Source organism: Clupea harengus, chromosome 11 (genome assembly GCF_900700415.2).
Source record: "Clupea harengus chromosome 11, Ch_v2.0.2, whole genome shotgun sequence".
NCBI classification, from domain to species: domain Eukaryota; kingdom Metazoa; phylum Chordata; class Actinopteri; order Clupeiformes; family Clupeidae; genus Clupea; species Clupea harengus.
Genome location: NC_045162.1, coordinates 13,530,607 through 13,552,449, shown reverse-complemented (window position 1 = coordinate 13,552,449; position 21,843 = coordinate 13,530,607). Strand labels below are relative to the sequence as shown.

At 43.3% G+C, this 21,843-nt stretch overlaps 1 protein-coding gene across 4 annotated transcripts; it reads right to left on the bottom strand.

Annotated features, from left to right (window-relative positions):
- Positions 1 to 366: 366 nt before the first annotated feature.
- thrap3a (thyroid hormone receptor associated protein 3a) lies at positions 367 to 21,629 on the bottom strand. Of its 4 annotated transcripts, XM_012825215.3 has the most exons (11): positions 21,033 to 21,625; positions 14,062 to 14,217; positions 9,642 to 10,538; positions 8,046 to 8,831; positions 7,444 to 7,607; positions 5,182 to 5,293; positions 4,675 to 4,759; positions 3,678 to 3,859; positions 3,329 to 3,494; positions 2,723 to 2,869; positions 367 to 2,399 (listed from the first exon to the last, which is right to left on the bottom strand). In XM_012825215.3, the coding sequence occupies exons 2-11, from the start codon at positions 14,187 to 14,189 to the stop codon at positions 2,088 to 2,090; spliced, it is 2,979 nt and encodes a 992-aa protein (XP_012680669.2). In that variant the 5' UTR covers positions 14,190 to 14,217; positions 21,033 to 21,625; the 3' UTR covers positions 367 to 2,087. The 4 variants fall into 4 exon arrangements, with proteins under 4 accessions (XP_012680669.2, XP_031431859.1, XP_012680676.2 ...); XM_031575999.2 differs by lacking the exon at positions 2,723 to 2,869 and having other exon boundaries at positions 21,033 to 21,629; XM_012825222.3 differs by lacking the exons at positions 14,062 to 14,217; positions 21,033 to 21,625 and adding an exon at positions 11,447 to 11,843.
- Between the last annotated feature and the right edge of the window lie 214 nt (positions 21,630 to 21,843).

Genomic DNA, 21,843 nt, shown 5'->3' with positions numbered 1-21,843 from the left:
AACTGCCAGCTGACGCACATTCAACATGATGTTGGTCATTTATGTAATTTAGGGCCTATTTCAGAAGTATTCTCAGAGCACACATTGTTGCATAGATTGAGGCAATGTATTGTGATATTGTGCATGTGTGCATACGTAAGGCCTTAAGCTTAAAGCCTTCCAAAAGCTTTCTATTCTGTGGGAACAATATGTAGAAGATCTTACATTATTTAACTTTATATTACTCACAATTACAATAAATCCTACAACCTCTCTGTAGTAGATGAGTATGCTTTTGATTGAAGAGAGTAACTGTCAATAGTGTGACTTCTAACACAAGGAATCTGTTGAAACCCAACACACATTAAAAAGGCGACACACGTTAAATAAATCAAATGTTTTAATTGACAATCTAGAAAGAAAAGAAGAACTACAAGACCATTAAAAACAATGAACCCCTAAGCCACAAAAAATGTCAATCCAAATGTGCATCCCATACATAGACACAGTGCAACCCAGAACCCAAAAGACATACAGGTCACTTTAGTGCAACAGTCATTGTAGATTGTAATTTTTTTTAAGTACAGTTTTTCAACAGCACTTATATTCTCTCTATGTATTGATCTCCTTTAATAATTGCTAAATTATTTTATTTATTTCCAAGTTCCTAGGTGTCGCAGTGGACTCTCTTCCACTGTACAGGTGTCCACTGCTGGTGAAGATATAAAAATAAACAAGACACAAGGAACAAAAGCTTTAAAAAGAAATTTAAAAATGCCTCTATAAGTACATACATCATGTCAACACTATATCTCCAAGTTTATTTCATCTACAGTAAAAACAGCCACCCCAAATCAACTTAGTTACTGTGTTTACAACTTAGTTAATGTGAACGAGGGAAATCTACACAAATATTACGGAGGCACATTGTACTCTAGCCCTTACTGCATACAGGCAGTTCTCTCCACAGGACCAGAGGCCTATACTCAACACGCTCCAAACGTAGGAGGCTGACTTACACATTAAAATGACTATTAAAAACAGCCCCAACAAGAAATAATAATAATAATAATAATAATAATAAAAAGAAAAAAAGAAATTGCCACTTCCAACAGACAGTTAGTACTCTCAACTTGTTAACTTTGGTTAGACCTCTGTTCATTTGGTCCCACTTACAACAAGAGGTCCAAGCATTCTGAACGTCACCGATCTTAGGTCTTCCCTCAGGCCTCTTTCACAAACTTTAAGCAGCTTTCATGTGTCTTTCTGTATCATTATTCATTTCCAAAGCCTTCTGGCATGACCTTAGGGGAGGATTGTTTTGACCTTTGTTGTGACTTCACACATACTCTCACTCATTGTGACATTTAATGTTTTTTCTCAGCATTGTTTGGATCTGCCTCTGTGCCTCTAGAATAAGGAGGTGCTATACTATTCAATGGAAACGCAGGGTCATTTATACATAATGAAATATAGAATTGATTTCAGCTCAATTTCATGATTTTATTACTACAATAAATATATTTTTCCTGGTCTACTATATATTTAGTGTATATATAGTGTCTTTTCATTCTCCTAACAACTTATGTACTATATACCTATCTGAGGCATGACTATCCTTATGGTTTTGTGCTTTGCAAAAGAAAAGTGAGATCTAAATGAAGAGAAAAGAATCCTGACGTCTCAACAAGACCCAGTCATCACCATTACGTGATACTCATGTAAAATGAACTTTTCCAAATTCACTGGTTCAGCAAATTTCACTGCTTTTGGAATACAGCCATTCATTGTCCTAGCAGAGACAATGCACTACTTTGTAGTAAATTCAACTTGACAGAGGATACCACATAACCATTCTTGGAACAAATCCACACTGTCTCTAGAAGTGAAAGAACAGTCTTGCCCCTTTTCTGTTAAGACTGAATCATTGATGCTTTCGTCGATAAGGGTTTGCTCATCTACGGTAAGGTGTTGCACAAGCAAAGCTGTCTCGCTGCCCTGACAAGCACTATCTCCACAACTGCAGCGAATAAGAGCATGATTGCCGAGTTGATGATTTGCTTCCGGGTCAAAGTTCATAGGGTGTTATCATCAGAACCCTTAACCTCTCACTGGCCAGAGCTGAGTGCCACCCCAGTGTTGCCGTCTTCTTTGTGGTCCTGGTCTGTGTCGTCGTCAGGCACCTCCCCCTCCTCTGCGCTGCCTTTGAACTTGTTGTGAGTCCATTTGGGGCTGCAGCGGCTGTTGGTGTTGCCAGAACCAATGCTGGTGCTGGTGGTGGTCATGGTGGCGGTGGTGGTGGTGACGGAGGGGGCAGCCTTGCGGAACAGGAACCGACCGCCGCTGCGGACGAAGCTGCCACGACCGCGTCCGCGGTTCTCCACCCACCGCTTGTCCCTCTCTCCTTCCCTATCGTCGTGCTGTAAGACAGAAAAATGGTTGCCAAAATGGTCAGAGAGCAGCAAAATGGAAACGCTTTGTGCTTTGTTTTTTTATTTCAGCAATCATTTTAGCAGTAAGGTGCATCTTTTTTGTATGGGTGGCTACAACTGTCTGAACACAGCCTGGTCAAAACAAAACAACAACAATTACTCTTTACTTGAAGGTCAACATTTTGACCTTCCATGATCAATCGCATACTCATAAATGAAGCTCTAAAGGGGGTAATGGCAGACTCGCAGTGTAAGAAATGCGATGTGAACTACTGCACTACTGCGTAAAAATGAAAGTGAAAGTAACGCACCAGGTAGTACGGCCTGCTCTTGGGGGTGAATTCTGGATCCCTGTCCTCGCTCTTGATCTGCACTGGCACACTCATGCCAGGGCCATTTCCATTACTTTTGTTCTGGAAATTTCCCCTGCTCCATCCCCTTCCTCTTATTCTGAGCTGCTGCAGATGTACAAGAATTAAGAGTCAGAATGAAGAACATTCAGGAGAGCTACAACTGGTCAGAGTAAAGGCTTAGTTTGACACTGGTTTAGCTGACACTGGTTGTCTAAACATGGATCAGTAATGGCAATGCTGAAGAAAACATGCAGAATCAGACTGCAGGTGCAGATAACACCTCCTCTCATTGCCAATGAAAAGAGGAGAGAGGAGAGCAGTGTGAAAGGAGAGGTCACTTCTGTCGTCTGTATTTCTCTTTCCTTGCTTTCTCTTCTCTCCTCTTTACCTTCTCATTTTCTCATTCAGTTGATTTCAATTAAATTCAATGTCATTGATTCATATAGGACAGACTAAAAGCGCTCTTCAGAGCCCTGAAGGTCTTTCAAAGGCCTGAAGTTGATAATATGTAAACTGGCGTCTGCCTCGGCCTTAGCTGTGACTGCTGGGCTGGCGCTGACTTACAAAGCCTCCTCGGCCCCGTCCTCTCTCCATGGGGCCCCGGTGATCAGGGGGTCCTAGGCGGGACTTGTTGAAGCCTGCCTCCTCCTTTGAGTAGTCATCCCCCCTGTTGGAATGAGAGGAGGAGGAGGATGAAGAACGAGAGCGTTCCCGCTTCTTCTTGCTTTTCCTGAGAGAGGAGAGGAGAGGAGAGGAGAGGAGAAGAGGGGTTTGAGGTGAGGTACTTCAAGGGCAAGTAGGTTTCTCAGCAGTGGTTGAAACAGTCAGTCAAACAATAACACAGGTGATGTCTTTTCCTGAAATAAAGGAGCTTCGGGACGAGTCTGCAAATCAGAAACGTTACTCAATTTACCTGTGTTTCTTGTGGTGCTTGGATGTCTTCTCTGTGGATCTCGCTCGGCTCGAGTCTGTGGACTCTCCTGAGTCTCTCCCTCGCTCGCGTTTGCTCTCAGTGTCGCGACTGGAGTATTTTTTGCGGCGCTCTATGTCCTGTCGCAGATCCAGTGAGTCGCCTTTGTTTTTTTTGCTTTTGGCCTGCAGGCAGGAAATAAAAAGAACAACGATGTGGCCAGACTTTGGGTTAATACAAAGCGCAGCCCAGCTGTCCGGACAGAACTTGTGCTGAGGGGGGGCAGATACGGATGCTAAACACGCCATAAAAGACACTTGAGATTGAGAATGGTGAGGTTTAACAGAGGCTGGGTCACAGAGGAGCATACACACAGGACATGTGTGAGATGTCCGAGAATTCAAAATCTGAAAGTATTTCGTCATCACACAGCATAAAACTTTATGGTAGTACAACAAGAATACTGTAACACTCTTATACAATACAAAAGCTAGTCTAACAGATAAAGGATGTTGTCTGATATGGACGACAGTGAAAGTACATAGGCATTCAGAGAGTGTTTTCCCCCAAGGTTGTTTGTTCTTGTCAGGTTTCAGAATAATACTTACTATTTGTTTTGTTTAGCGTCCGTTTGAGTGGAATTCACACAGGAACATTTGGTTCGCATCCATGGCTGCCACCATCACGTTTTTTAATGTAATTTTTCCCCACTCAGAAGCATTAGGTGGGCTTTACCTCAGAACAACCAAAATCACCAAACCAGGGAGAAGACTTAAAAAATGCGACCAACTGAATGTGCGTCTGTTTCGAGTTTTTGGGCACATTTTTAGACTTTTTGGATCTCTCCACAGAGAATAGGCAGGGGCTTAGAGAGGGAGAGAGGGAGAGAGAGAGAGAAGAGCATCTAAAGGTGTGCGAGCTTGCGGTCACTCGTGCTCTGTCTCTGTTTGCTCCTTTCATTCTTTTCCAAAACATTTCATATTTCAAAATGTTGCGTCACCTTGTAGCTGCTCTCCCCGAGGTCTTTCATCTCCTCAAACAGGTGCGCGTGCTTCTTAAAAGCACTGGGAGAAACATCAATTCTCCTGAGGAGAAAAAAAAGGAACTTGGCACAGACCGTATTGGCGAAATCAGAAGCAGGACGCATACATTCCCTGGCACAAAAATTATAACTGGTGAATATAAAATTGTAGCTGTGAAATACAAAAATATAACTGGAGAATATAAAATTATAACAGGAGAATATAAAATTGTCGCTGGAGAATATACAATTATAACTGGACAATATAAAGTTATAACTGGAGAATATAAAATTATAACTGGAGAATATGAAATTGCTATTTTGCCATTTTAGTGACTTCAGTCCTTTCCTTAAAAGAAGGCACATAAACAAATATGGAATATATCATTACCCTTGGTATGTTTACTAACTTATGACTATTGATGAGCATGCAGTACATATGCTGGATTTAATACCTCGAATGTAAGTTCACAGAGCTATAACTACCTGTGTATTTCTGGGCTTTTTCTTGCCTTGGTTATTTCCCTCTCTGCAGCTCTTCTCTGGTACATGGCGAATCTGTCATTTAGAGTCATTCCAGAGGAGGAGAAGTGTTGCGCTGCGGGCGACAAAGACTGGGCAGTTAAACCTTGTAAACTTCCCACCAGGACTTGCCCTTGGCTCTGGTGATGTTCCAGGGCTGGCTCAGATGAGACAGAGTTCAGATGTGATGTTTTACAGTGGCCCAACCCTAACTTGTTTTGCACTAAACTCACCACTCGAGACTTCAATAAATAATGTTGCCATTGGTTGGGCCCCTGACAAGGGTCAGAATCACACTCTCGGCATGGGTGAGTCTGGCACTGCAACCCAGGGGCATATTATCATATTATTTCAATATAACTCCCTACAGCAGCCCACTGTGTTCAGGTTCCTACACACTGGACATGGACATGGACTTTGGGCCATCACCAAATATACTGTATGTGTATGCATTTCTCCCTCCTATAATACTTTGTTTTTGTGAGGCTTGTGAGACAAACACCAAAGCCTTGACAAATATCTCAGTTTAAACCCTGATATTGATCCAACAGTTAAATAGTTAACTGAACACAAACAAGTTTGCTTTGTATGACATCAGATGCTACAATGAAGCAAATGTCTATCTTTTTGGACAGCTTACAGAACTGTCCTGGACAAAGTACTACTGGAAGCCAAAGATTAACACACTACACTTTAGAAACCCACAAAACCCTCCACAAGAGAACAACAGACTACTGGGAATTCAGTCATTCTGACAGGCTTGGACAACAGGCCTCTCTATAGACTAACAAAACGGCGGCTGACATTCTTGGCTACAGACAGTATAATTCAGACCAAAGTTCTCAGCAAAACAGAGGTTTCCAACCGTTTGTAAATATCAAGAGCGTGCGAAAAGGCAGAATAACAGCCATGAGGGATTGTGTTACATGAAAGGTTTTGTTTATAAAAGAAACGCACACATTTTATATGACTCTTTCCTATAAAGTTTATGACACATGGCTATTTCAGAATACAATTTAAACCTGTTGTTTGTGGTGTGAGTGTTGCCGAAAAAAGCTCACATGGTTACTTGTGCCATGCATTTATATATGTCTTCAGTTTGTAGCTTAAAGTAACAAGGTCACTTTGATGTAAATAAAAAAAACTTGGGTTAACAAATCTATTTGATTGCCATGGCTAAGTAAGCAACATTGCTTGCCACCCAAAGTTAGTTAGCTACATGGCTAACACTTCCTTAAAAGTCCTAGCCTACTACAAACTGTCTGGTCTCGATACAAACAAGCCAAAGAATAATATTTCAATACAGGGACCAGGGGCTTATCTAGCTAAATTTTTTTATTTTGAGATCGTCAAATTCACACTAAACCACCGATTTCGTGAAGTTATTTGTTGAATTTTTAGAGTTAGAAATAAAATAGTCTTGAGTAGCACAGGAATCCGGCCTGTTTGAGACTGTGGTGGCAAGCGCACGGCTCTGTTTGGTCGTGAGTGAGTGAGCCTTGCGAGCGTGCAGACAGACGGTGATAACGTCTAGTAAACAGACTTGCAGCGACTGTCCGACCAAAGCTGGTGAAAGCTGCCATAATCAACTGCTGGATATAAAGGTATAGCACATGACGTTTAAAATAGTAAAAGAAACAAAATGGTTAAATCATCACGAGTTAATTACAGATGTCGTGGCTCTCTTTTATCATGCCAGTTAATTGATCCTGTGCGTTTGCTACCCTAATCAGTAGCTCCGCCAGCTATAACTAGCTAGTGAACTCTAGCCTACAATGTTAACCTACTCACTTGAGCTGCAAATCCCTACCATGCTACAGTATAATTAGCAGCTATCTCAGCAGTTGTCTTCAATATGTTTATTGTTGTGCCATACTTTAAATCTAAATGTGTTAATTTATCTTCCTAAAACCCACTAGAGGACACTATTTCAAAAGGATATTTTCAAAAATGTCTCATCGGGGAGCATGCCCCCAGACCCCCCTAGTTTTTCTGGGACACAGGAAAAAGAATAGGTTTTATCTAGGGGCTTAGCCCCCCCAAAAGTGGGAACCTAGATTCGCCCCTGACAGGGACCCATTTTCATTATACTATACTAAATACTACACAGTATACCTTTACATTGCCTGTCCATAACTTGTCTATGTTTTGTTTGGATTGGCTAAATATTGCTTGTAGCTTGACTGCAGCAGTGTATGCTATGAAGACTGTAAAGCTGAAGGACACCTTTGACGTTGTGGACAATGGTGACGATGTGTTGAGAGAAGAGGTCAGAGGAACAGCGGCAGACATGGGCAGCCTGAGAGCGCTTGAAGACAGTGTGGACCTCCTGCTCCTGCTTTTTAGTGGGGTGCGTCAGGTGTCTCTCGCTCTCAAGAAGATTGTTTGAGCTGTGGCAAACAAGAACAAGAACACAGCTTCAGTTTGCGTTACGGTTTCTCCAGTATGACAACTAGCAGCAGAGGTTTATGATGTGTATGAAGTCTGTATGAAAAACAGATACACTTACAACACATGTACCATTAGACAACCATGGATACCATACATACCATTAGTAAATAGTTCAAGAGTTGTAATTAGGTTTCACACTTTATAATACCTAAAACAACATGTAGCTTTAGAGAGTTGACTGTATAACCAAAGATGGCTTTCTACATTATTCTACTATCACTATCTACATTACAGGAATAAATCATTTAGGAGAGGAAGATTTGATTAATATAACATAATAAATTAACTAATTTGACATTATGTTTTTCTCTCTTTGACTCACAAAACAGTACAGAATTGAATTGATTAGAAGTAAAAAAAAAAAAATAATAACATACCTCGACATGTTGTCGTTGAGAGAGTCCATTCGCACATTCACATCTATTCCCCTTTTCCCAGTCACCCTGGGTGGGGACTTATCTCTCATGCCCATTAGCACGTCCATGCCCCAGTTCTCCCCCGGCCTCTGGGAGGGGGCCTGGGCTGGGGCAGTGGACGCCAGGCTGGAGGTGGCCTTCTCCATCCTCCTGGCCTTAGGCCCTTTCTCTGTGGAGATGGCGGCTCCCTGCAGCATCCCCGCCATCTCCCTCCTGACCAGCGCCGCGGCGACAGCGGCCGCCCGCTCCTGCTTACGGTTTGGGAACAGCTGCTCTTCCAGCAGCTCCAGGTCGCCATCGTCCTGGGAGGCGTGGAAGAAGGCCAGGTCAAACAGCTCTCGGGCCGACAGCGAGGCCTTGCCTTTGCGCTTCGGCGCCTCTACTTCAACCTTTGCCTCCATCATTGGATGTTGAGATGTCACCACCTCCTCCTCGTTTTCGTCATCATCATCATCATCTTCATCATGATGATCTTCTCCATTCTCGTCCCCATGAAAGGGAGGACCCTTGGAGTAGTTGTTGGATGAGGCATGGATGGTGAAGTCGTCGTACGAGTACCGTTCTTTGGCTACTTTGCCGTTGTGATTGGAGAACTTGGAGAAGCTAAGGTTAGGCCCCTTTTCAAAGATGTGACCTGTGGACATGCCACTGCCTTTCTCTCTCAGAGCATTGTTCTCCACAACGGCATCATCCTCCCTGCCATTCTCAAACTCACTGGCCTGTCTGCTCTTCTGTTCCTCAAGGAACCTGGGAATTGACAAAACCTTTGGGTTAGATGCTGTTATGAACTGATGAACTGAAAATTATCTTCAAACTAGGAATGGGCTACAAAACCTGCAATAACTAAACACTGAACTAGACAAATAGACTGCACAAAAGGCTCTGGAAAGTGCCACATTCAGTTATTAATTCAGTTAAGATGTGTCTTCCATTCATTGTTCAGCAAAATGAAGGAATTATGCCATTAAGCACTATTCAACACTTCGGTACATCATTGAACACAGCTGCAAGAAACAGAGATGAAGAATCCTGTGAAGCGAGACAAATCCAAGCTGCACACAAACTCCCCCGCTCTCTCCCAGGAGTCGTTACCCTAGTTACGACATGCCCAGCCCTGCTCCCTTCAAGTCAAAACACAAATACGACACAATAAGCAAAATACATACACAAAGCAGTTACCCAGCAAACACCAGTCATTTTGGCCGACAGTGGTAAGCCTCTTCCAGGCACTGTAAACAATGTGATGCTGCCGTGGCTATTTCTGTGTGATATTTGTCCACACTGGGATGGGACTATGGGCAAATGTTATGTGAGAGATGTGACGTTCACACAGACAGACAGAGAGACAGAAAACACATTTTAGCACATTGGCCAAGCTTCTGAACTAGTTGGATTTGTGAGAAATGCTATCTGCTCTGCAGCAGTCTCTTCCAAGAACCATAAAAAGAGGGAGAAGAAAGGGAGAGAAGGAGAGAAAAAGCATGAGAGAGAGAGAGAGAGGGAGGGGGGGAGCGAGAGATGGAGAGATAGAGAGGAAAGAAAAAAAACTTGGCTTACTTTTTAAAGGCAGTGGAGATGGCTTTTTCATCTCCTCTGCTCTCTTTGGACGAGAAGCCAAAGCCAGTCGAGACAGGTGTGGGGCTTTTCTTTGGAGGGCTTTTCTTTGGGGGGCTTTTAGTGGAGGCTGCACAACCAGTACCCCGCCAGATGGAGGTGCCATTGCTGGGGGCATTAGAACCTTTGGGAGAGGGGCTTTTCTGGCTAACAGGCATTGATGATCCCTGACCACATGATAGTGGGCTGGACTTCTTGGGACTAGAAGAAGAAAGCTCTGTCACCTCCTGCCAGCCACCAGAGCCCACCTCCTCACCTGCCCCTGCCCCTGCCCCTGGGCCAACCTCAGCCTCTGCCTCCGCCTGCTCCCCACCTCCCTCCGCTCCTTTCGGGATCTCCTTGGAGGTGGGGTTGTCCTCCTTCACATTCTTGCTCCTGCGCTTGTTGGCGTGGGAGCCTGATCTCTTTTTAGAGGAGGAGGCTCCAGAGGAGGAGGAAGAGGAGGAGTGGCGGGAGGAGTCATCGGAGTAGCTGCGGGAGTGCGGGCTGCCGGACCGCTTCTTTGGGGAGCGACAGCGTCCCCTCTTGGGACTGTGGTTGGAGTTGTGGCTGTGCTGCTGCTGCTGCTGCTGCTGTTGCTGTTGCTGCTGCTGCTGCTGCTGCTGCTGGGGGTACTGACGGTAGTTCTGCCAGTTGTTGTTCCGGTAGTTGTTGAAGTTGCCGCCTCGGCCTCTCTGGAAGCGGCCGCGGGGGAAATAGCCCCGTCCTCGACCACGAAAAAAGGGCCGCCGAGAGCCTCGGAAGCCCCGGAACTCTCTGTTGTTTTGGTACTCCCGCGGGTAATTCCTCTCGCGGTTGTGGGCTGGAGAATGGGATCTTGAGCGTGAGCGAGACCTGGAGCTTAAAAAGGGGGGAGAGGAAAACACCACTGAGGAGAGCAAAACCCTAACAACGGAAGAGATGTTATAGAAACCTAACGTTACAGTGCTGCTGATAAAATACACATACTTGCTAAACTTGCATAAAGGTTAAATATCTTAACATACACTCACACATACACACACACACACACACACACACACACACACACACACACACACACACACACACACAAACTACAAATAATAAACATCTATATGTAAATTGCACTTAATTCAAAATAAACATATTATAAATAACAAATAGGATATTATGCATGTGTTATGTTGGACAGTTGCTGAAGTACTACTGAAATAGAAACCAGAGGAAAAAATAAATAAACAACAGGAGCTGTGGCTGTGATGAAACCTGCAGAATCCAAGAAGGCCACAAGGTGGCTCTGTTGCACCATATACACCACAAGGCACAATACTGAAAGCACACAGACCACAAGAATCACTCTGTTCAGAGTCTTTAGTTTTACCTTAATGAATATACATTCACAATTCATCGACCAAGAAAAAGTTAACTTCCATTTCCATTTCAAAAGTGTCGCTATATCCATTGGCAGAGATCAGCTAAAGTATACCACTGAAAGTGTAAGGATATTTCGCTTGGAATAAAATGAATAATGAATGGATAATTCAGATCACAACCTAAAAAGGAAAACTTGTAACCACAGTGGCCACACTAGGATTGAATTTCCATATGTGTGGCTTACAACACAGACTCTGTCAACCAGGGAAACACAAACCCTTGAACATTTTTTTTTTTTTTTTCAAAGCCCAAAACTCATACCGCATATGAACAATCAGTCAATCGGTCACCCCGCAATCTTTCACAAAATGTCTCCCTATGCATGGGAGCTTTAAAGACGAAGCCAGACTCACCCAGTGCGCTTTTTCATTGGAGTAGGAGAGCAGAGGGGAAGGGGAGCGTATGCGGGAGCATTGCAGGGTAACAGTGAACGCCACAGCGACTGTGCATCGCTTACACAGAGTGCGAGCAGTGGAAAGAGCCAGTCACATGGGCCATATGGGAAACATTTCTACTCTAATCCTTCAGTGCGCAGCATAGAAAGTGAGACACGGACCGGCAGGGAGTGAAAGAGAGAGAGAGAGAGAGAGAGAGAGAGAGAGAAGGAGAGACAGGGAGGGAGGACTCACTGTCTGCCAATTACTCCAAGCTAGCCTTGCCCAGAAACCTCAATGAAAAGCTGCAATTTAGTGAGTAGCACACTGAAAATGTTATCTGCTTTTAAGAGCATAGATAAAATGCCAGATGATAGTACTGCAGCTTTGGGTTTCATTATTATTCATTATTGAATGCTGCAAAATGTTCCTTTGATTTGAATGCGCCACCCCAACTTTCGGAGGTCTGATGTTCCTTTTATTACAACAACCAACATTCTTATAAGATGCCTTCACTTGAAAGTCATGCCTTATGAGACACCTGTCTATTATGGCAGCGAGGCAACAAGGCAACAAGGCAACAAGGCAGCAACCTTCTGTTTCAAATGGACCCTCAATGAAATTTGGTGTCAGCAAGTAATACATTGCTCCGCAACACCTGAAACTTTGAAGTTCTGTGAACAATATTTTTTTTCTCAGCAGTAGCCACAAGACGGCAACAAAATCACTTAAAAGAGATATTTTGGAGAAATGTCTTACATCGTTTTGGCAAGTAATCGTATGATAAGCGGCATAAAACCCTTCTTTTTCATGTATGCATCTTTTATGTTTACTCCAGACTGACTGGAAATGATTCGACAGAATAATTCTCTCAAACCTCATACTACCGGATCATAATACCATGTTGCATTAACGTGAGACGTTAACCCAGGACAGTGCTTACCCCTGTTTGTCTATTGCTTTTGGAAGGCATTTCTTTGCCCTGTCCCAAAAGGGATAATGAGTTTATGTACACATGTTTTAAATTACCTTAGGCTACAAGGCTACATAATAAGGCTATTTTGAGGCTACTTGTACTGCGATTTAAGATAGTATGCTACATGTCCTCTTCACTGCAGGCTATTATAGACTGATAACCATCTTGACTCCACACAGGACTGCATATACAAAAGAGCCCAAGGACACTCTTTATCCCCACCATGCGGGTGCTAATCTTGGATATAGGTGCTCTACAAGTTTCGCACCAACCATGGAAGATTTTTCTGTCCAAGGCAGCAACAGGAAAGTGGTCACGCCAAAAACAAATTTTCCTTTGCAAATAAGCTCTGTGGCATTCGACAGCTGAGCTTGCTGACAGCCATCTCCCATTCACACAGCATCAGATAAGGTGAAGGCACTGTGCTGTATGCAAATGCCCATGTGTATACAGCGATCACATTAGTTCCCCTTAGCAGTTATGACGTTTGCATTTTCAGCAGTCTAAAATCAATCACAGCCACAGCCCCTTGCACACACGGACTTAACTCCACTGAACTTCAGCCACTGGTCAACTAATCTGATGAGAAGCTAAAAAGGCTGCTGAGGTAGCCATGCAATTTAAGTGTATTCCAGCACATCACAAATGAAAGCCTCACTTTTACAACAGGAAGTCAGTAAAAGTGACTCTGGCCTTATGAGAGCAGCTCAGACCCTATTCTTAACATTCAATCTGATGCAGCAAGAAAAAACGAACAGCTGCCTGGACAAATTATGCTGACAAGGCAGAACCTTTCATATACATAAGGGCGTCATTTATATCACCAAACTGGCTTACAGGAAATACAGAACTATACCTACTCAGATGATGCATTTCTTTTTTGCAATCAACTTTTTCCGTGATTACAGAACGTAGCAAATTATTGTTTCCAAATTTAGGATTTACTTCTATGCAATATACATTTCTTGTCATATGTTCTGAGTGATGTAATATATATTTAGCGCTGCTTTTCAGATAATCCATGAGATCAACCAAGGTGATCTATCCATGTAATCCTCAGGTCCTCTAACTTGAGGGACAGGCACCAATGCACCGGCTAAGTGAAATCTCTTACGTCAAACTAATAGCAGACAAGCTAACTTAGACCTCTATTGGGCTTGAAACTATATTAATATCCCACAATGTGTCAGTTGGATAAAAGGTACTTCTTGCCAGTTGCATTCTTGAGAATGCCTGTCAGGACTCAGTTAGCCCCCGTTATCAAGTTTCAATTTGTCTGTTCTGGCAGAGCCATGTTTAGTATGTGTGGAGTGTTTATGTCCACCCTCATGCTCTATGAGAGACAGAAATAACCCTGGCTAAAAAGGCCCTTATCTCCACTAATCACACAGTGAGACTGAACGTTTGCAAGGACACCTTTAAAAAGTCCATACACTTAAAGTCCTGCTGTCTGTTATCATGTATCCTGCGGCCTCTGCGGTCTCTTTGTGGTACACAACTCTTTCTGATGCAATTAGCTTTCCAGCTGTCACAATCAAATGCCTTCCAATGAAGTGGAGAAAAGATGTCATCTTTGCCTTGAATTGAGAACAGAGCCGTACAATAAATGCACCAGTACCTGTAGCGCCGCTTCCTGGGCCGTGACGGCGAGCGACTGCGGGAGCGGGAATAGGAGCGGGACCTGGAGCGGGACCCCGAGCGGGATCGGGAGCGAGACCTGGAGGCAGACCTCGTAGTCTTTGACATCTCTGCAGGAGGCCCAGTTCAGTTTAGCCTGTCGGGACACAGATAAGGCACAGGCATGTGTTTCAGACACCCTGATAGGACTGGTATGAGACAGCTGTGTCACATGAAGCCACAGGTTGGGGTGTTAACAGCAGCCTGTAGATGTGACAGTGACCAACAGCATATATATGACAGTCAATTGTACAAGTCATGTATTTCTAAACTCTAAACTCTAATGGGTTGGCATGAATAATATGTTTTTACAGTAAGTAACAGATTTACAATGAGGACAAAAATTAGGGGATAAACACACCACAATTTGGTCACGATGAAGTGGTCAATTACAAGTAGTTTATGGACTGCATGTTAAAGCTATTACAGGTCTTTGCTATTCTGAATTCTCAATGTTTTCAAGCTCAGCAGTGATGCCTTGCACCTGACCTAGGTTGCATCTTGAACAAGGCGCCAAAGCTACAAACTGATCAACTATGTGTCAGAGATGTGCCATCAATCAGAAGTCAATGCACTTGGCTTTTGTTCACAGGGATCTACCTCCCACAGATAACACTCTATTATCACAGACCGGAGATGATGAGTCTATTTGCATTCTGAAGAGTAAATATAGATCAATTGTTGAAAAACTGCCAAAAACACACACACACACACACACACACACACACACACACACACACACTCACACTCACACTCACACTCACACTCACACACACACAGTCACACACACACACACACACACACACACACACACACACACACACACACACACACACACACACACACACACACACACACTGAGTGCATTGCATATGCAACAGCAAGTGCTCTGTCAGTATTCTCTTACATCATCAATGGCAGCATTATAATTACCCCTTTACAAAATGTGCAAACAACCCCAGTATTCTAAAACATTTTCCTATGGTATAGTTTGAACACCAGCTGAATTTACATTGACTAGCATTATGTGTGTCTCTTGATAAGCGGAGAGAAGTTGAAGAACAAATATCAATGCAAATCGGTCCATACAATGACTGAATACTGAATTGTATGCCTCAGTAACAAGGCCATTAAGCCATCCCATCATGTGAACACACACACACACACACACACACACCGCGTCAGCCCCAGGTATAGCAGAACAGCTGTGATGCTCATTTAGACTGTTAGTCAGTGTCGTTTATCAAGTGAGTCAGACTTTGAAATGCACATTGACACGCATTCATAGAAACATACTGGTGCAACCCTACAGAACCAGAGAATCCCAGTCATTTGGACAGTTGAAGTTGGACAGGTTCCACATCTTTCTGATCACCAGGTTGAACAGAACTATAGTGACACCAATATTGCTATGTACATCATATATACTGTTCTGTCTTCATAGGCTGTCTTAATGATGTAGTGTATTGGTGTATCATGGTGTCATTACAGTATTTAAATGGATCACAGTCATACATGCATTTCTTGCATGCATAATATCGACGTCCTTTGAATATGGGCTTTCTTTTTTTACTGAATTAAATTAAGAGCTCAGTCTAGACTATAACACACACAGTACAAGCAGATCCACTAGAACTTTCTTGGTAAAATGATGATGATGATGAGAATACAGTATACTGAAACGCCCACTTTTACATTCTGATCCCACTATCAGCAGCCCAGCCACATTTACTCCACCTGGTTTGCTTACAGGCCGCTGAAATATATTCAAGAGGCAAATAATTCATTAAATTACAACAGGGAACTTAAGTGTCTGGAGCTAATGAAAAGGAATGCCAGTGGTGAGGTCAGTCAGGTATGCAGACAGGGAGAGATGGAAGACAGGCCGTATACGGGATGAGTGCTCAGCCGCAGAGCCTCTGGATTAGGTTGAGGATAGAGGAATCTACGCCTTATTCTTGAGGTGTAACCACCCAGGGGATTAAAGGCATAGTCGATTCTAGTCCCATAATCTTTTAGTCAAATTCAAGAAATTGCTCATGGTCCTTTAGTTGTCCGTTCAGTGTTTGCACTCAAAAAAACTCTGGGGTTCACACACAGGCCTGGCACGAGCCATAAACAATCCCAGCCAATCAGCAATGGTGCTTCAGGGGGCACTGTGGCGCAGCCAGTAGCCCCGACCATATACAGGCTTGAACGCCCACGGAGACACAGGTTCGAATCCGACCCATTGTCATTTCCCGATTCCTCTCTCCATCTCATTTCCTGTCCAAACCTTCACTGTCCTATCCGATAAAGGCAAAAAGCCCAAAAACAAATCTTTAAAAAAAAAACAATGGTGCTTCAGGAGCACAGATTGGAGGGGTGTAATTTGACTGGCTGTTGAGCTCAAATATCAACAACCTTTTTACAAAACTCTAAGCAAAAGTAACTAAGCAAAAAACAAAGAAAGAGGTGAAGAGATATCTGTTGTTCTCCAGCCACTTGCAGACCTCTCGATTTCCACTGTACTATGTCTTCACACCTTGGACATAGTACATCTCTTATGTATCTGAGAGCTTTGGAAGAGGTTCAGCATTGCAGTACGCCTCAGGTCAGTGTGCAGTGTCCCTAAATATAGTGCCGTATCTGTGAAGCCACTATGAAATTGGCACAGTGGTGGCCTTGTGACAAAGGGAGGACGAGTCCTTTGTCGGCTCTTCGGATTTATCATCCGTGTATCTCTAAAGGTGACGAAATGTGAGTTGGGGAGTGATTGTTCAACACTGTATCCGACAAAGCTCTGTAAGTTCCCATCTCATCTCGCAATAGAATGGATGTTAGAAGGAGGTCCGCTGAGTGGAGTGTGGGGTGTGTGTGTCTGTGTTTGGGGGGGGATTGGGGGTTTAGCATCCCCTCTCATGTTAGTTGTCACTCAAGTCCATCAAGTGGAAAATGGCGACGTTGTGCTGTGAAAGCTTATCTTACATTTTCCCAGGAAGACTGACCCAGAACACAGAACTGCATGGTGAGTGAGAAGTGAGAACAACAGATGGGTTTATCTGTCCTTCACATGTCCTTATACCATCAAAATACATTTGAAGACGACACCAAAGCTAGTTGCTGATAAAAACACACCTCAGAAAGTGCTACATTCCTATATGCTGTTGCTTTAAAGAGTAACATAATTTATTAATATTATTTCAATGAATGGCAAAAAAAGTTCTTGATATCATTTCTAATAACAAATGCAGATGAAATGCGTTGCAAACAAGCAGACATGTTGCGACTTGAGGGCTTAGCTGCTTCATTGAGTTTTGGATCTGACAGGGCTGCTCTTATCCGATGATTGCTGTATAGGAACGATGATAGGTCCAGCATAATGAATGCCAAAGCCCGAAATAGAAAGTATAATTGAAACCAAACATCTCGTCCTTTTTCTTGGCTCCTTTTTATGGCAAACCATTAGTCCACGGAGGATTTGCAGCAATTATTACTCACTTATATGGGATCCTTCGCTAGACATGAAACCTGCCTCTGACCCATACGTGAGATATTATCCATAGATGCCTGGGGCTTAAATACTTCATACTTCACTTCTACAGCCACGTGAGAGGACTCAGGGCAGAGGAAATTGCAGACCAAACACCAAGTGCAACATTTGAAAACTGTGGGTCTTCTATTTGCAACACACACGGAGGTCTCTCCATTCCTCTGACTATTTAGAGCACAATGACATAGATCTCTTACGGCAGAATCTCAGGCGTTATTCAAGGTTGTTGAACAGAAATGTCCTTTTCAACCACCACACACACACACACACACACACACACACACACACACACACACACACACACACACACACACACACACACACACACACACACAAACACACACACATACACCTGGGATGTGAAGAGGCAAACATGGCTGTGCTGGGAAAGAACAGTCATGATGAGCAGAAAGCGACTCTGTGTTCAGTTCTCAGTCAGAAGAGCAGTGAGTGATGGAGAATCACAGGTGTGGCTCTAACTGACTTTCATGTGAAACAGAGAAACGACTGAAGGTTGAAACATTACTCAGTGGAAACATCTGCTTGGTAGGTAACCAATTATGCAGGCTCATTTAAATTAGGATAAGAATAAACGTTTGCAAAAGCACCGAAACACAGACACACACTTTTACATACACACAGACACACAAGCAGTCATCACTATCATCATCAGAAGAAAAAACAGCCATGAAACCCTAAAAGGGCCCAACAAAAAGGTCAGGGGACATTAAGTCAAACTGATGAACTCAAAGATATTGCAGTGATAATTATCAGCAGTGACTCAGCTTTGCTAAGCTAAGTGAACCAGAGGGAGAGGTTAGGGGGGGGAACTCACTCTTAATGGATCTAATATAATGAAAAGTGTGTGTGTGTGTGTGGGGGTGGGGGGGGGGTTGAAAGAGATTGATTTCAAAGCCGCAGGGCAAACCCCCACCCCCACCCTCACCCCAAAAATAATGAACTTGGGGCAGCTGTTTGGAGTAGGCAGTGTGTGGTCTACAGCCTAATCATCAGGATTTTGGACATCTAAAAACAACTGTGTCAGCCATGTACACTAATCTTCTCTTAATTCTACCTGGAATCCATGCACACACACACGCACGGGTGGGTATAAACAAGAACACACACTCTCACCTACACATAAGCATGGACACACACACACACACACACACAGAGAGAGAGAGAGAGAGAGAGAGACATGCAGTACACTCATCCTGAAAGTGACAGCTGTTGTCCAAGCCTCTTCACCTGTTTAGTTCATTTCAAATGAACAAGGCCACTGACGCTGATACTATGATACGGCTACAACTCCCACCACGCCGTGAGCAGTACATTCCGGAAGGCCGCAGCTCTACATTGCCATCTGTTTGACACAAACAAGGTAGTAGTCCCTTCCATCAAATGACAAATGCCCAGCATTTGTTGTCTCAGTTAGCAGTGGGGAATGTTTACAAAGGCAACTGTGGGCGATATCCACCAGCCCCAACCCCAACCCCAGCACCAAATTATCCTTATGACTCATGATGCCTCACTGAGACCTCTCCAGCTGGAGGGTTAAGGCAGAGGTACTAAAGTCAAACCCGTCCAGTAACCCGAAGACAACCAAACTCTGTTCAGGCTTCAAAGACATCACTAGTAATGGCGTCCAACACAGGGCTATGGACTGAATTCTGAGTGCCCTGTGACAATGCCTTTTAGCTAAAAACAAGAACAAGGATCTAGAAACATGGACACAGCCAGATAGTGGCAGACTGTGAAAGGATCTAGTCCAGTCCTGGTCCTGATAAGGCATAGTTCCATCAGATCAGGTCCAGATCTGCTGCTATGTTGTGAGTGACTTTCCCCTCAACTTGTTAAACCCCGGATCCTCCTGACTTGCTCTACCACTTGAGCTCTACCACTGAGGAAGCATCTCAGTCAAGTCAACATATGTTGTTAAAGACACAACTAACCCAACAAAAACAAAGAAAACTTCACATTAATCATATTTTACACTTAAAAAAATTGTTATTGTAACAATTACAGGTCCAGAATGAACAGATGAAGTGAAGTGTAATAATAGCTTACAGTAGTACGGTCCTGACAATACTGACTGATGTTCAAATTTCCACTCAGGGCAGGTGTGAAACATTTGAAGAACCAAGCTGTAGTGTCCAGAAATGATGACACACATCATCTTACTGTCAACACATCCCCTGTTCAGATCCACTGCTTTTAAGACAGAACAACAGTTAAAAGTCCCGTCTATTTTGGTTGGTTGTTGATAGAATGATACACTGGGACACAAGTTACAAAATATACGTACGTACTTCATATCAACACCAGCTGTGTTGAAAACTTAGGAGACAATTCATTTCCATGAGTGAAATTCAGTTTACAGAGCATAGAGTCCTGGACACTTCAAGAGAGAAATCCTCTCCACAGAACTTAAAGACCCTTTATGGGATTTTGCAAGTTCTTCAAAGGATCTAACTCCTGTATAATGCAGATTGAAAAAAAAAAAAAAAATACAGGTGAGTGTGCAAAACCTAGACAATCTAGCAACAATGGCAAGCCTTGCGTCTTGGTGTTGCCTACTATAGCAGTCCACAGCTTTCTTTCAGTCCCATGTGTACACACCTCACTCACGTCCTTCTGTCTATAACCAGAGAAAACACCCCTTGTCCTGTCTTAATGACTACCATTGTTTTAGCAAAGTTTTTCAACCCACTTTTCTCTGAAGAGTTAAAAATAACAGTACCTGGTATAATATACTAATATACTACGGTAATTGTAGGCCTATGCATTAACAATGGCACTCAAATGAATTAAAGTGAAAGTGAAAAAAGTATAATTTCTTGACACGAAAGCTACATTAAGTGGACCATTTGCCTTCACCCCGTAAAAGAAAGCCAGGTCAACTTACACACGTATGTGCCTTAATATCGAAAACGTCTGTCAGTTGGCAGCCCTATAACCTAAGTATAGCCACTGATGAGATGTTAATAAATGAGACTTCAGTATAGACACATCAGAGTGGAATACACAGTATCATTTAAATGTGCTTTGGAAGCCCTTACCTCACACGACTCGAGCTTGTCAACAGATGTAACGAATTAAATGTGAACGATAGGAAACGGCTATCCGAATGATCAGCGTGAGCTTCTTGGTGTGCCACTTCACCTGTCATCGATGACTTGGTCAACAGTTATAACAAAATATATCGCACCTATGCAGCGATCACCTGCAGCTTCCCAACGTTAACACTCTCGCTCTGTGGGATGTCGCTCCTGCGTCTAGGGCTGCTTGCTGTATGCAAATACAACTAAAAACCAGACCTATATCTATATCTAGACCAGCTAAAATGTCAGGTTTGTCTGTCCCATGAGCCAAAGGCTTACCTCAATTGTCTTCCAATGTGATTCGTTTTCTTTCACCGGAGATGTGGAACGGTATCCCGCCGTCCCAGTGATGCCAATGACGATGGTTAGCTTGCTACTGATTGCATTAATTTGTTAACGTAGAAGCAAATGAAGACAGGCATTTTTTTCAATGATCAATAAAACAACTGTAAGACAAAACTACAGTGTGACTCTAAAAAATATTTCCGAGCAATCCAGTCGGGTAGGGAGAGAACAGCCAAGATGCCTTGCGACAACACCACCGCTTTCTTTTTTATCTTTGCAAAAGAGATTATGTCTCATCACCGTCACTGTCACTCGATAGGCTACCTCATCTAGCCACTAAAAAACGAATGCGAGTGTTTCATTCAGTTAGTGGCTCTCCAGTGTCGGTGCCTGCCAGCTGACAACACAGCCCCGTTCAGTGACAGACGGGGAGTTGTGACAACGCTGAGCAACGACCAGCAAAACCCAGCTCAAATTTCTTTCCCTGTCAAGGTTTTCGTTGACGACTCCGCCTTCGAATATTTTAAAGGGACACAGTAATCTACTTGTACCACAAAATGGACAGGAAAAGCATTACAATCACATTAAATCATTAGTAATATCACAACCATAGATAGCTCCATTTGGAAAAGCACTTTCTGCATGAAACCAGGCGAGGCTGCATTTCTCTGCTGAAACCTTTAAAATTCCAGCATGGTAACTATATGTGGATTGTACACCATGATAAAGACCTGTGTTGGCCACAATAGTAGTGGCGTCACTATCAGGGACAGAGTGTTTTTTTTTGTTTTGTTTTGCATACATG

What these genes read in the sequence shown, in the direction of transcription:
- thrap3a (XM_012825215.3), bottom strand. Translation starts at nt 14,189, where the DNA reads ATGTCAAAGACTACGAGGTCTGCCTCCAGGTCTCGCTCCCGATCCCGC. An exon ending in CCCAGGAAGCGGCGCTACAG is followed by an intron (nt 10,539 to 14,061) that starts GTACTGGTGCAT and finishes CCCCTTTTTAAG; the next exon opens with CTCCAGGTCTCGCTCACGCT. An exon ending in TCGGGGAGAGCAGCTACAAG is followed by an intron (nt 3,860 to 4,674) that starts GTGACGCAACAT and finishes TCCTGCCTGCAG; the next exon opens with GCCAAAAGCAAAAAAAACAA.